The 15,458-nt window shown below is 38.3% G+C and overlaps 1 protein-coding gene across 2 annotated transcripts in view; it reads left to right on the forward strand.

Moving 5' to 3' along the window:
* Positions 1 to 15,071, forward strand: part of LOC107737125 (deoxycytidylate deaminase) — a 26,018-nt gene extending 10,947 nt beyond the window's left edge. Inside the window, exons 4-6 of one of the 2 annotated variants that reach the window (XM_016548562.1) lie at positions 2,996 to 3,112; positions 9,354 to 9,450; positions 14,041 to 15,065. In XM_016548562.1, coding sequence (XP_016404048.1) covers positions 2,996 to 3,112; positions 9,354 to 9,450; positions 14,041 to 14,164 — 338 coding nt within the window. In that variant the 3' untranslated portion in view covers positions 14,165 to 15,065. Of the gene's footprint in view, positions 1 to 2,995; positions 3,113 to 9,353; positions 9,451 to 14,040 lie in introns of both variants that reach the window. The other variant, XM_016548565.1, reaches the window with a different exon arrangement.
* Positions 15,072 to 15,458: the final 387 nt, after the last annotated feature.

Raw genomic sequence — 15,458 nt, forward strand, 5'->3', positions numbered from 1 at the left:
CTGCGTAAACATAAAACCATGTCTGCATTTGTGATCGGAGAAATGACAAACAACAAGTGCAACTCTACACTGCTCAAAACTCGCGTTTGAATCGTCAGTGGCAAATTCTTTAAATATGAAAATGTACTTTCAGACTGTGAGTCAGAACAGCCGGCATTGCAGTTTACTCTCCCAGGATCAGGAAACAGTCCTCCATAAAATGTGCTGCACACATCTGAATATTTGGGTTGAACTGTTCTGGAACAGTGTTGTAAATACAACTTAACCACTGATTTCTAATCGTGTCCTCATTTGGAAGGCCAAACAAAGTATTTTCGCTTTCGCAACGAAGCACACAGCGTCTTCACAACATGGCGGCGGCGGTGGCAGCAACAATAAAGTGACGCCTTCTTTCTTTGCGTGAACATTTGGGCGGTGTTATGCAAATCTTCCCACATCGTGACGTAGACATGTGGGGGCGTGTTTGAACAAGGCGTTTTAGGAGGGCGTGGACAAGTCTTAACTTTTATAAAGAATATCTCTTTTGGGTTTGAGACTTTAGTCTTTGCAACTTTAGGGATCTTATCTATTCACGAACAGCTTGTAACACTCCAAAGAGAAAGGAAAACTTGAAATCGCATCATATGACCCCTTTAACAGTAAAGTTTATTCCACTTTATTTCAATTCAGTTCCATTCAACTTTATTCCGTTGAAGTTTATTTCACTTCGGAACATTCATTCACGGATTTGCGCTACTGTCTTCACACACAGACGAAACTTACTAGAGAAGTGTGAAGTGACATAATATACCTAACTCCCGGGCTTTCGGCTATCGACGCGTTGGGTGGTCTCATTCGAAAGGGGGCCTCGAGACATACACTTGATTCAGCGTTAGAGAAGGTTCCTCGAGCTGAAGGGATCCCCCGAATTTGGTGCGGATCCGCCACGCCATGGCCGTTCAAAGTTTCCTTGGTATTCCATACACTTAAGCTTTAAAGCGTTTCGTCCAGGTCGCCAGTAGCAAACAATGGAGCGTACTACGTAATTACACCATTTACAAGCATTTTATCTGCGTCTTATGTTCTGTAAAAAAAATTTCATATCGGCGGCATATTCGCCGATACCTATATATCTGCGACAGGATCATATCGGCCGATAAAATCACCAAAACGATATATCGGTCGGGCTCTAGTTTTACCCCCAGTTTCACAGACAAGACTTAAGCCTAGTCTCAGACTAAAATGCATGTCTGGGCTGTTTTAACTGAAAGAAACTTGCACTGACTGATCTTAAAATCTTTCAGTGCCATTGATTTGTCTCAAGATGCACATCAGTAATGTTTTTATCTAAGGCACATTTATAAAAGCTACTTAAATGTCCTAATTGAACTATGGCCTAATCCTGGCTTAACCTAAACCCTGTCTGTGAAACCAGGCCTTAGGGTTTTGACCATTATGAATAATTACCATACATTTTTTTTGCTTCATTTATGAAGTGTCATAAATGTTTATGATTAAAATATAAGAAGATTAGTTAAGGGATATTCCATGGCTTGGTGTGCATTACACAACTTTAATGCACAACATGGAGGCAAAGACCACCCAACACAGAAAAAAGTACAAGACTTTGTGAAACATTGTTAATGGCATAACTGAATCAAAATCTGCAGTACAATATACAACTTTCATTTCCATAATTTTAAATGCAAAACAGTACAATTTGCATCTTTGCTAAATTTTAATTTTCAAGTTTTAGAGAGGCTAACTTGATGGGCATAAAAGTTAGCATACTGTGAATGACAAAGTATGAGCAATAGTTATTGTGATTCATTGCTTATGAAGTTTCTGTACAGTATTGTGCTACTAGAGGGTACTGAAATACTAAAAAATCCTCTTACTATCCTTCCTTCCTTACTTGATTTTTGCCCTGTGAACATAATGTTGCTTTCACCTTATTCTTTAATAGAAGATTAGGCTTATATGCTGCAACCAGAGAGAATGATGTTCGTTAATGCTGTGCCATATTTTGCTGCATTCCATTAATAACAATATCTTGCATACTAGTCAAATCAACTGTATTTCTATAATGCTTTATATAAAACAGATTGTGTCAAAGCAGCTTCACAGAGATTGACATGAATAGCTGAATCAATTATGGAAACTCAACGATGGAGTTCAGATATTGTGTCATCATTTAGCTCAAGTCAGTTCAGTGTTGGTTCTGTTCAGATAGGGCTGCTCGATGAATTGTATTTAAATTGCAGTCATGACTTCTGCTTCCCTGGATTTATAAAGCATAATCTGCTGTGATATTTATCCGCTGGTTGTTTATCCTGAAAATGTTTCACTACCTTTTAAATATGACAGTTCAGTCAGATTAATAGTAATATACATGTATTAAATGTTAAATTTGATTTAAGAGCTCAGTCCCTCCCACATTTGCACAATTGATTGTACTCCTCCTCCTCCTCCTCCTCATCATCATCATCATCATGTGTTCGCACTTAGCTGTGTGTGTGCCTGCTTTCAGTTAAAACACACAATGAGTGTGTGTGTGTAGTTGTGTGAATTACTGACATCTCCCTTCCATCATAACTACATGCCCTCTCTCTCTTTCTCTGCCTTGTGCTGAAGCTCTGCCAAAATAAACGTGTCGTGTTTCGTAGTGCAATGGTAATGTGCCACTGCTGATGGGCCAATTCATTCTCCGTAATTAAGGCGAGCAGAATGAGTGATTAGACGGGGCTTTTTCTGGGTGATGTTGTGGAGAGCTGACATCTGTTCAGACTCATGCTTTGAAATCTTTTTCCTTTTTAACTGTGAACTGGTGACTGGAGCCTTTTTGTGGTGGAGTGGTACAATGTTGACGAGCTAAGAAAGCTCAATCCAAGTTTGTTGTGAAGCAGAGATATTAATCATAGCATCGACGCATCATTCTGTGCTGCATGTATGTGCATTCATGAATTCTGAACATTTCTAACAAGTCTTGTTGCATTTCTAACATGTTTTGTTGCAGTGTGCCATGCAGAGCTGAACGCCATTATGAATAAGAACTCGGCAGATGTCAAGGGTTGCACCATGTATGTAGCGCTCTTCCCCTGTAACGAGTGCGCCAAACTCATTATTCAAGCAGGTGAGAGTTTGTCTGAACTTGTGTTTCTGACTGTGTGTTTCATGATGTGCATGTTGGTTTTTCATTCAACACTTTAATTTCCACTGTGCATTAAGAAGATTAATTGGTGATGCACCAAAATTTCAGCAACTTACGGATTTGGACGAAATAGTTTTGGAGGGCCAAAATTGTTGACCAGAAACAGTGATGTCTCAGCTTTCAATAATAAACATGGTTTTGACGCTCTTTAACCCTTTGACGCGTACGATCACACCGGTGTGATCAGTCTTGGCTGGTCCCTGGAGCGTCCGAAAACCAGTCAGTATCTGGTGTGACCACCATTTGCCTCACGCAGTGCAACACATCTCCTTCGCATAGAGCTGATCAGGTTGTTGATTGTGGCCTGTGGAATGTTGGTCCACTCCTCTTCAATACAGGTGTGGCATATCAAGATGCTGATTAGACAGCATGATTATTGCACAGGTGTGCCTTAGGCTCACATTTTAGAGTGGCCTTTTATTGTGGCCAGCCTAATGCACACCTGTGCAATAATCATGCTGTCTAATCAGCATCTTGATATGCCACACCTGTGAGGTGGATGGATTATCTCGGCAAAGGAGAAGTGCTCACTAACACAGATTTAGACCGATTTGTGAACAATATTTGAGAGAAATAGGCCTTTTGTGTACATAGAAAAAGTCTTAGATCTTTGAGTTCAGCTCATGAAAAATGGGGGCAAAAACAAGAGCGTTGCGTTTATAATTTTGTTCAGTGTATATAGCATTAAATAAACATGAATTAACATCAGAAAGTATGTTGAGAGAACTTACTGAAATGTATCATATCTCATGTATTTGCTTAATCAGTCTTTCAACTGTGGAAAGACGTAATTTAAAACTTGTAAACAATGTCACGTAACGTAACATTTGCCTTAGTTAAGCCATTCAGTGTCTATAAACTTATTTTGCTAAAGAGGGGAATTTAGCAAAATATATGCACCATATTCTTTATATTTTGTACTTGTTTACATTATTTGAAGTGTGTTTGAATAAATCTGTCTGGAAAACAAGTTTTTATTTTCACCACGGTTTAAATGTTTATATTTCAACAACAAACTGATAAAAGTTTTTTTTTTATTTTTTTTTTTAACTGCTACTGATATATTTTTGCTATTACTAGTTGCATGTTTTTGTTAGTTTAGTTCTGTTATTTTTTATTTATTTTTAATTTCAGTCTGGCTTATGTCAATTCAGAAAGTCCCCTTTACCACACATTGGATGAAGCCGCCTGTCACCATTAGCGGTGTAACGATACACTAATGGCACGGTTCGGTTCAGATCACTGTTTTGGAGCCACGGTTCGGTTCTGTTTGCTGTGGGGTTCATGGCATGGCACCAGCAATGCTAAAGAACACTAGATTCACTTTTAACTAGAAGACGCGGTACCACTCAATCCCAATCACTCACACTGTTTACATGCTATAGTGCATAATTGTTTGTGGGAATTTTTTTTCACTTTATAATAGCGAAACCTGTGAGAATGTGTAAAATTACGCGCAATCCCGCAGCGAAATTCAGGCCCTGATTATATTGTACAAAAGCAAGCACAAGTGAACTTGAACTAAGTTACGTAGTCAGAATGTGTCCTTCTGTAGATGTGCTTTTTGTAATAACACACTGAAAACGTCAGCTTAACCCTAAGAATTCACAACATTTTTTACAATATTGTTCTCATTATAATGTTATGTTGACAGTCTAAATCATAGTTAATAATGTTCTGCATTTCTGTTTTGAGCTGCGCGTGCTGAAGATCACCAGTACAATGAAGTACTTTGATAGCGGGTTTTTAATCAACTGGATTTAACTCCTCAGATTTATCTCATATAGGATACACTTCGTTATTTATACAACGTAACCCTAATATTACGACTTATATCTGCACAAAATGACCCGAATACACAAGTGAACGTGTCTGTACTGCTCTGAATATGTAACTTAACTCCTGTTGTGGACACGCTCTCCACGCAACAACGTGCAGAAACACTGCAACTAAACTCTAAAAGCGTTTTATTAGGCTATAATAGTGTTCTCATTATAATGTTATGTATATGACAGCCCCATTCATAGTTATTAATATTCTGCATTGTTGTTTGTGCTGCTCGCGCTGAAGAGATAATCGCCATAGTAGTCCTACAATGAAGCGCTTTACTGCAGCGTAACTCAACCAAATGCATATGCGATAAATAATCTATACACAATATTTTATATAAACAAAATATTGCAACTTACAGTTCCACAAAAGGCTGTGAGTGGCTGCACAAGCGAACTTGACTGTGCTAGACATGAAGACTCTGGACGCATATTCGGTTTGAATATCATTACAGCTAATGGTCGACGGATATTGTTTTTTTGACAGCCGATGCCGATATCTCGGAAAGTAGGATGGCCGATATAATTTTATTTATTTTCATTAATATTTAGGAAATTTTAAGTCATTTGAAAATGGATTAAAAAATAAATGTGTAAAATAAACATACTTGTACTTTAGATGACAAAGAATTTTTCACAAATAAATATTTAATAAAAATATAATTAAAAAGGAAGTAAACACTGTAACCAACAGGGCACTCCGTAATCTGGGAAGTTTGTGTGTATTGGGATTTGGGAATCATATTTTTTCAAATAAAGGTAACACTCATTTTACATAAAGCACGCAGTGAAAATGACATGAATATGACAGTGGGCAAAAGCATGAAGCGCAGCATAATTTGAAATCACGAGTTTAAAGTTTAGACAGATTTCTGTCCATATTAGACAGAACTGTTAACGACGACAGGAGAATGTGAATGTGAAGGAAAAGGAGAATGTGAACACTGTGTGCGCAGGTGCTGCCTCTCTCAGCGCCGTCAAAATAAAAGTCCCGCCTCGAACTCATCGGCCAAACAGAAAAACTTGTCGGCCAATGCCGATATTTGAAAAATGCCAAGTATCGGCCGATATATCGGCCTTGGCGATATATCAGTCGACCACTAATTACAACCCTAATAAAATGTACAATGCTGTAAAATGTACGCTGTCGGGAACATATAGTCCTATTTGTCTAAATGCTTTGATGCACTAGCAACGTACACCAGAGGTGCATTTAAAATAAAGAATTTTCAATACTAACACCAACACTGCTCCAGTGAGAATAATTTGAGTAAAAGAGCTGTTTACCCTCTTTAAGCTTTTCTTTAAGTTAACAAAATGCAGCTGGCTTTGTCTCGCATGTGTGTCGTAAATTGTGACTAAGAGCGTGCATGTGCTCTCAAATAATTCCTATTGATTGTTCACCCAGTCCGAATGCCGCCTGCTACTTAAATGCCTCAAGTGTAGTCTGAGATATATCAAATAACTTGTTTTTAGTTCATTGTTTCATATGTTTGGTTTCTTTGTCCTCTTAACAGTACAGTGATTTAGCGACAAGAATTAATGTTATTATGCTGCTTGAAAACAGGCACTTTTCAAACACATTTAATATTTATCTTTTCTGAGAAAGACACAAGGTGCAATGTGGTACGAACCCTGAGCATCAAACTTTTTTTGGCAACCCTTTCACCCCTATTGGACTGCATAGCAAGCATTATGCATTTATTCTGTTCCGTCTTTGCACTTCACACATAGGATCAGCATTTCTGCTCCGATATTTGAGCCTTTGTGTCAGTGCTGATGTGGCTGCAGATGAAATGACGGATAAGACCGGTGGAAACCGAGGTTCTCAATGGTCACCCTTCCATACTGAGAAGCCTGCAGTGGGCATCACTTTCAGCAGCCATCTTCTTTGTGATCATTCTTGGCTGGTTGGATACAGCCTACATGGTGACAGGTTGTCTTCCTCTTATTTTTCCTTCTCCAAACCCTGCTCTGTTGTTATTTTCAATCTCCTCTTATCTGTTGAACTCTCTTAATACCCCCATCCCTAGTCTCTCTCCTCCCCTCCAAGTCTTTTTGTCCTCATCTTCTCTTTCTCTCTTTCTTTGGTTTGCTTTTCCTGATCCCCCTCCATGTACTCTTGTGGCAAAGCCTACTGAAGCTGTGTGCTGAAGATAGCATGACACACGCTCCGATGCGGTCTGATCTTCAGGATGCTTGGCCTTGCCCTGGCCCAGCTCTCAGTGGGGTGTCAGCTTCCTCTCAATGTTCTGGCATCATTAAGGAACACACACACAGCACTTTCTCTCCCTTTCGTCTCCTTGCACTCTATAGGATGCAACAAAATGCGGCTAAAAATTAACGTCCGACCTCATTAAAAAACGCCCTCTGATGATGGCAATCAGATGGAGCAGAACAAAGCGGATGTTTAATGTTTGAATGCTGAGTTTAAAAGAATTGAGTCAGGGGTGTCATCGCTGTTTGTTCATTTTGAAGGTGTTATGGCCACGTTTGTTTAGTAGAAGTTGTAAAGCCCCATGCCATGATATGAGGAAACAGAAAAGCCTCTGCATGGAAAAAAACATGAGGATAAAGGGGAATATTAGTAGACTTGGAATGCAAATCCACCTTGATTCTCTTATAAAGGCAACCGGGCTGTATCTTGTTCATTTGTGCATGGTAAACCTTTTGATATTGCTAGTCTGTGCTTCTCTAACGGAAAACTGTAGCATAATTTAATTATAACCAGAGGGATTTATTAGAATGAAGGTTTTTCCAGTATTTTGGTGCCATCGGTATGCATTTTTGTGCCAGACGCTGCTTTCATTTGCCTTAGTCGTATTCTTACTTAAATGTGTGCCGTGTTGGTCATTTGACAACTCTTCTTGTACAGAATTGAAAGTTTTTCCACTGCACTATCTACAGTTTTTTTTTCATAGTAAATGAGATGGGGGCATTAAGAAAATGAAGACCCCAGATATTACACGTACCCCCCTCTCTGTATCTAATTCTGTAGCTATTCCTCCAGTGAGAAAGTGTTCCTGCTCTTTTTGAATGCCGTTCAAATGTGTCCATCTTTCAATCTCACAGAATGAAATGACACCAAATCATTTTCACTTTCTCTGGCTCCCATGTTGATGTCCCCCTGCACTTTGTCTCCTCTGTGCCAGCCACGTCAGTTTCTGAATCACTGCTTTAGAGCCTCTCCTTTCTCTGAGGAATTAAAGTGTTCAGTTTCCAAGCAGCTGCCATCTTGTCACTTCCTATGACTGTTTTTGGAGGGACTGAGGGACGGTACTGTCACCTCATCTCCAGAGAGCATTCTGGAAACGTAGCATCTCCAGAGTTCTGCTCCACCTTCCATCAGAGCCTTCCCTTCTGTTGGACAGCTTGTCGTCTTGGAAGTGTTTTAAGCAGCTCCGATGCTTATTCTCATGTTCTTTTCATGAAAAGACGTGTTTACATGGAAACACTACTGCAATTTCTTCTGACTTTCTTTTAGTTAGAACATTTTAAACTTTTTTTTAATTTATTTTATGGACATGATTGAGTGTTTGCTTTTTATTTTAAATAGCCCGTAGACTTGGATATACAAAGTCTTTTTTTCCCCCTTCTGCACCATAAAATGTCACCAACAAAATGGTTTTAAGATGGCATAGCCAGGCTGCTCCATGGTAATTTCATCTGTTCCCTCTCAAAAATAGTTCAAGTAATACCATGGAGAGGCCCCATGCTTGTGATGACAGCCTTTAATGACAGCTGGAATTCACTCTGTGCAAGTCATTTTGCCTTCGATCAGAGCACTTCTCTCCTCCTGTGCAGATAAAAGTACATGATGGAGACGGTGTGTATTTTGGGGGGTAGGTGTGTTTTTCTCCGGTATATTCATCTGCGATTGCAACAACAGTTGGCAATGTTGGACTTCTCTTTTCACCTCCTGAAAGCATTAAGGGCAAGAGGGGAGTCTAAGTGGTTTCACCAGATTCCTCACATTTCTCTGTAAAGCTTGGTTAACGGGGCCCTTTATAGAATCGCCTCATGTGGGCCGCTTGTGAGTAGTCAGCAGGATGTGTGGGGGTGCAGCCAAATGCACCACGTGTTTTAAAGACACCAGCAGGGCAGATTTGGTCTCAGTTGGGATTGGTTGATATTGGCTTGAGCCTGCAGCGACAAGTTATCGACTTCCCTTCTTTCTCCCCCGAGCACAAGCTCTTGTTCATCCCTAACAGGCTATTTTGGGTCCCTGTTCTCCTTGGTCCTGTTTGTTTAAATTTCTCTGTCTGTTTGTTTGTGTGTGTGCAAGTGTGCTTTTGTCTGACCCACTCTATCCTTCTGCTGTTTTTGCCTTACAGGTATAAAGGATGTGATCTATTTGTCAGACAAATACCATGACACTCCAGAAATGACTGCCTCCAGACGGCTGCTTAACTTGGCGGGCATCACGTACAAGTGAGTCTCTCGAGTTTGACCTTAGTAAGGGGTTGGTGTGTGGCTTGGAAATTAAGAAGCTTCATTTGCATTCCTGTCAGTTCTTACTGGCCCGAATGATTGTACAATCAAGGCTGTTACGGAGCCCGACCCTCAGATGCGTGGGTGTATGTTTGACCTAAAGCCTCAAAAAGCTTCTGTGAGCCTTCGGAAAAAGACGCTTGGGGAAGAATGAGTAAGCACTGTGTAAAAGTCTGCATATGGCTCATACTCCATAGGAAATTAAACCATATCACAACACAAAAGAAGACATTTTGGAGAATTTGAGTAACCAAACAGTTGATAGTCCCCATTGACTTCAATAGTATAGGGAAAAAATAAACTATGGAAGTCCGTGGGGAAAAGCAACTGTTCAGTTACCCACATTCTTCAAAATGTCTTTTGTGTTCAGCAGAAGAAAGTAAGTCTGAATGGTTTGGAACAACTTGAGGGCGAGTAAATGATGACAGAATTTTAATTTTTGGGTGAACCCCTTTAAGGTGACAGTAGCATAATAAACCTGCTGCTGCTTGTGTCATTAATGTTAATCAAACAACAAAAGAAAAACAAATTCACTCACTACTCTTAACTGAGTAACTTTTGTATCTATCTTTAATAAGAATCTATTTACAATTTACGTTTAATTATTACAGTGAATTATATGCAGAGTTTTATTTTTATATTTGATTATTTCTGTAGTATTTCTTGACTGTTAAATTAATTAAAGGGGTCATGAACTGAGAAATCCAAATTCCCTTGATGTTTTGACATATAAGAGGTATAATATACTACCGGTATTAAAAACATCCTGTAAGTTTCAGAACTCAAAACTTTCTCGTTAGTCTAAAAACAGCTTATATTGAAGCCAATCTGCTAAAACGACAGGTTCTGGAATGTGTCACTTTATGACATAATAGTGTGGCTAAACCCCGCCTCCGCAGAAGATCATCAACGCCTGCTTCTACATCACTGCCTGTTTAGCCCCGCCCACCGATTCCACACGTGGTGGGTAAACAACGAGAGAGGCAAACGCAGGTCTACACAGAAACCAAACAATAAAGATGGCTCCGAAGTTAACTGCGCAGTGCCAAGTTGTGGAAAAAAACAGTCTTTGCATTGCCTTCCTTCTGATCCCAACATTAGGAAAGAGTGGATGAACTTAATTTTTAATGAAGATCCAGACCTCGTCGGTAAGAACTTGGTACTTTGTTCACGTCATTTTACCACTGATTCATTTGCAAACAAAGCACAATTCAATGCAGGATTTTCAGAAAGACTGAAACTAAAAGAGGTTGCTGTGCCGAATATATTGTATCCGACAGTAATGTCGCACCACACTAGTGTGAGTAACTGTGTTTATTACGTGATCACTATTGCTTTATTACAGATCGTTTGATATGTACTGAGTATTTATGCGTTTTTAACCTAAATCACAGCAGCATCCATCTATGAATGATGTAGGCTGTCAAACATAAACAACTGTTAGCCAATCATAGCAGTGGGCATTTACTTCTACAATCCGCCACACCTATTCAAACAGAGTGTTCCGATGAGGGGGTCAAAACAGAACAGAAAATAGCCGATTACTTCTAAATTATGATGTTTTTTGATGTAAAAATCTTGATTACATTATTAGTGGACCTCAGAGAACAGTACAAAATAATAAAGGCAGTTCATGACTCCTTTAAAACTTAGTTTATTTAATTTGTATCTTTGTTTTATTGTATTTGTCCAGTTGTTTGTAATTTGTTTTTTAATAACAAAAAATAACATATAACTAAATCATGATATATATTGTTATTCTGAAATAAAATTTCTCATATCATGAAATAAGATTTCGGTCATATTGCCCACCCCATATCGTGCTAGGTGTCAGCATAAAGTTCAAAAGCACTGGGACTAAAAGAGCAAAATGTAAACGCAAACATTTAACAGCCTTAGACACGTATAATGTGAATGAAGAAGTCCTTCACTTTTTTTCCCCTAATGAGACTCAGGGTTAACTGACAACTTAACTGAACTCTCTGTGGGGTTTGCAGTCCAAACACGGTCCTCTTTAAGTTAGAGAGAGCCAGCGGGAACCACAGCAAGAGCGGACAGGATGGAAATCTCATCTCCCCAGTTGTATGCACACACTATATATAGATGCACGGTAAATATACTCTGAAGCCTTTCATCAGAGTCAGATCAAATAGGACTAGGGGGACATGAGCCTGAGGAGACAAAAGGAGTAGATCCGCCTGAAGATGAAAATCAGGAAATCCTTGAAGATACTTTCATGCCTCTTGCCTGTCTTTGAGGGTAGCAGGGTTAATTCCCCTGCTGCCACTTTTTGAAGGTTGTTCTCCAATACTTCCAGCATTACTGTGAATTTGGCCTGCTGAATCTCTGCATTTCCATGGCTTCGGCTCTTTGATTGCAGAGCTATAGGATATTTAAGGGCTGGGCGATATAGATAAAAAAATTTATCAACGATATAATGTTTCATATCGTTTGGTATCGATAATTATTGACATTTTTATAACCTTTTTTAAAACAAAGAGCAATAGAAAAAGTGTTTAAATTTAACCACTGTATTTTTAAATGAACCCAATTTATTGAGACAAACAACACATATTTTTTGTTTTAACAATCAAACACAAAATAAAAATTAAACAAATATCTAATTTCTTATGTTTTATATGCAGATTAAATAGGTCTTGAGGAAACTTTTGGCTTGTTTCCCGAGGCCACAGGAGGGCACAATGAACAAAATAATGCAGCGCATTTAAATGGTCAATTCAAGGAAGTAACTGTAAAAAACGTGCATTATGTAGCGAATCAGCTCATGGGGAAATATGAATAATTAATCATAACTAGTTATAATTAATTATAAATATTTAGATCCGCTGTAGATATTTAGCTGACCTCTCAGGGTCAACTGTCTGTCAATTCTAAGAACGTTAATTTCCTGGTTAAAGGAAATAACTTTCTTACTGTACAATATTTATGCATTGCTTAATCCAAAGAGCCGAAGCGCCATTCAAACAGATTGCGTTTAAAACATATGAGACGATGTAAAATGGAATAAACCTCCACCAATTCGTGACGTGTTTTCTAAAAGTTTAAACCGTTTTAACTTTACATGGCTTTCTATACATCTCTTGTGAGACGCGAGTGCAGCAGTCATATTTGTCTGACTAAAAAAAATGCGCTGAATATGCGTTCTGTGTGAATGGCTTGGTTTCGGTTTTAACCTAATCAAGATCTTCTCCGCATTGAGCTTCTATATTTCTCTAAACGTCTAAATTAACTCATAAAAATCAAATATAATTTAGTAAATTGCGTAAACAATTATGAACAAAACAGCATCATGTATTTATGCATTGCTTAATCCTGCATTTTGCGTGCCACTGATGACGCTACGCTCCCTGATGCACACCTAACATTGCAAATGTTTATTTTAAATTCGACTAATATTCATTCTTTATTCACAATCTCCTCATCGCAGGCACAGCACTCATTTCAGCATGTGTTTGTGTTTATGTGTGCTGTCTGCGTCACTCATACTACGTGATTTTAGCAAATGGCTGTAATATAATTAAAGGTGTTAAATTAAAGGGGGTCTGAATACTTTCCGTACCCACTGTATATATATATATATATGTGTGTATGTGTATATATATGTATTTTTTTTTATGTTTAGCTTGCATAATCATAATCTTTCTATTTTCTTATATTTTTAAATATGCACAGTTTTGTCCTTTGACTCGAACAGTGAACTGCTGTAGGCTGTTTTCAGGTGGTTTTTTTTTTTCAGTGGCATATGAAGAGGGAATGAAGGATGGACAGAGGTGTTATTGAAACCTCACCGTTGCTGTGCAGAATTCTGCATTCTTAATTCTGAATGAGATGATTAATCGATTTGCTCCGACATTCACTGAAGCCGGCTTTGCATTAAGGAACATGGGGAAGCGAGAGACAAAGCTTTGTGGTTGTTCGTGGACAAAGTCTTTGAATACTTTTGCTGTCAGTAGAGATTGTATTTGTATTAGCCTCTATTGTTATAGAGGTTTGATGATGAGGAATAGATTTTTGCTACATCCAGCTCATCTCACACTGAGAGTGAGGGATTAATAAAACAAAAACAAATGAAGAGCAAAAAGAGTGGGGTAGAAGGTGAATTAAGAAGAGGGAAAAAAGAAAAAGAAAAGCAGGGTTTGTGGAGCAGTCGCAGAAGACAAGGCTATAAGTGGGGAAAATCGGGAGTTTACCACCTGCTAGTTTGGTTCTTCTTGGCAGTGTATTTTCTTATGAGATGTTGGGGCGCTTGGTCCCCGCTGGGATTGCCTTATGGAGGGGTTACTGCTTGTGTTCTCTCATGAGGTCTAGTGTGTTATTGGTTTCCTCAACTCCAGCATGCTGAGGTGAATTACTAGTGTGACAATGAGGACAAGAAGCGAATTCTCTTTCTCTCACTTTTATCAAGGTATTTTAAAAGGAGGGCTCAGATTTGATTGGAGTGACAAACTATGTTTTATTTGGTCATGCTTCAGTGATATATTTTTTTCTGTTCTTATTTCTGTCCTACAGGCAATTCAAGCCAAAGCAAGGCAGGATTGTCATTGATTTTAATTCAATCAACTACCCCGGATTGAAAACGTCCAGTGGTTTGGGGGGCGTACAGTCATCACAGACTGAGGAATTTGGAGCATGACACTAAATATTCATAAAACGCACTCATTGTTTTTCTTGCTTATGTACTGGTGAAGGTCATTATGGGTTTGACAGTGATTACTAAATAGATGTAGTTCACTGTTGTGCATTTTTTGTTTTAAACCTTTGTTTCTTCAAATCTTGAAACGTGTTGTTATTGACTATTGTCAGTGTTTTGAATGTTTTTCTTGAATTTGTTTGCTCTAATGCATAACATTAACATTTTTTATCAATTTACATGCAAAATAGCAGCCGGTGTGTGACCTTGTGCCTTTTTTAATTGATTCTTTTAGAGTTTCAGTTTTTATGATGAGTGGGTTGACAATGAGGACATTAAAATCAAGCTGGATGCCAACATTAACCAAATCAAATGTGGTATTTAACATTTCTTTAGCCTTTTTGCATTCTCTGTAACAAGGCTGATTATATTTTGATGTTCATTTAACAAATACTAAATTACCCTTCCATTTTCAAACATTAACCACTGACTGCTGTTTTGCTCATATTCCTAAGTTTTTGTAAGTACTGCATCAGATAAACCTTATATTCTGTCAAACCCCAATCCACAGTTTTGTGCATGTTGTGTCTCCTCAGGTTACAACCCACAACTTAAGGTTTAATTAAAAAAAGAGGAGACTTGCGTTTGGAGGGAACAGTTTGTAAATGTTACATATTGTTATACCGGGATCACACTCCCAAAATAAAAAATGAATAAAAATCCCTCAGTGTTTAATTTTCATTGCTATACTATGAGAGTTAGAATATTGTTTTTTCATTACGTAGCACAAAACACAAAATAAATTAGAACGGCCCACACAGCTGCTGTTAGGTTTTGTTCTGTAGCATGAATACATAATTTAACAGGTCAAAAGTTTGCTGAGGATTTCTTGATGCATTTCTTAACAATAAAATTATATTTTCCCCCCTCTGAATATCATTTGGTCACTACTGTTTATTCATCCTGGGATAAGATGGAGATTCAAAAAAATGTAATCTTCATTTAAGAGTGAAACGCTGTTCATAATATGGTTCATAATATCTATATCACTTCTGAGTTATATCAGACTTAATGAGATGATAATTAATACTAAGCCCTTGAAAATCTAAAATCTTGAATCGTAATGAGGTACAAGCAGCACACCCTCATAGACTGTAAAAAGGATCCATTGTGAATGGATGCAGTGATTACTTAAAGTAATAGTTTACACCAAAAATGATATTCTGTGATCAATTAGTCATGCTGTTCTGTAAAACAGAAGAAGTAGTAATTCAGGTTTGGAACGACATGAGGGCGA

This window comes from Sinocyclocheilus rhinocerous, unplaced genomic scaffold (genome assembly GCF_001515625.1).
Source record: "Sinocyclocheilus rhinocerous isolate Xijiao unplaced genomic scaffold, SAMN03320098_v1.1 scaffold344, whole genome shotgun sequence".
NCBI lineage: Eukaryota > Metazoa > Chordata > Actinopteri > Cypriniformes > Cyprinidae > Sinocyclocheilus > Sinocyclocheilus rhinocerous.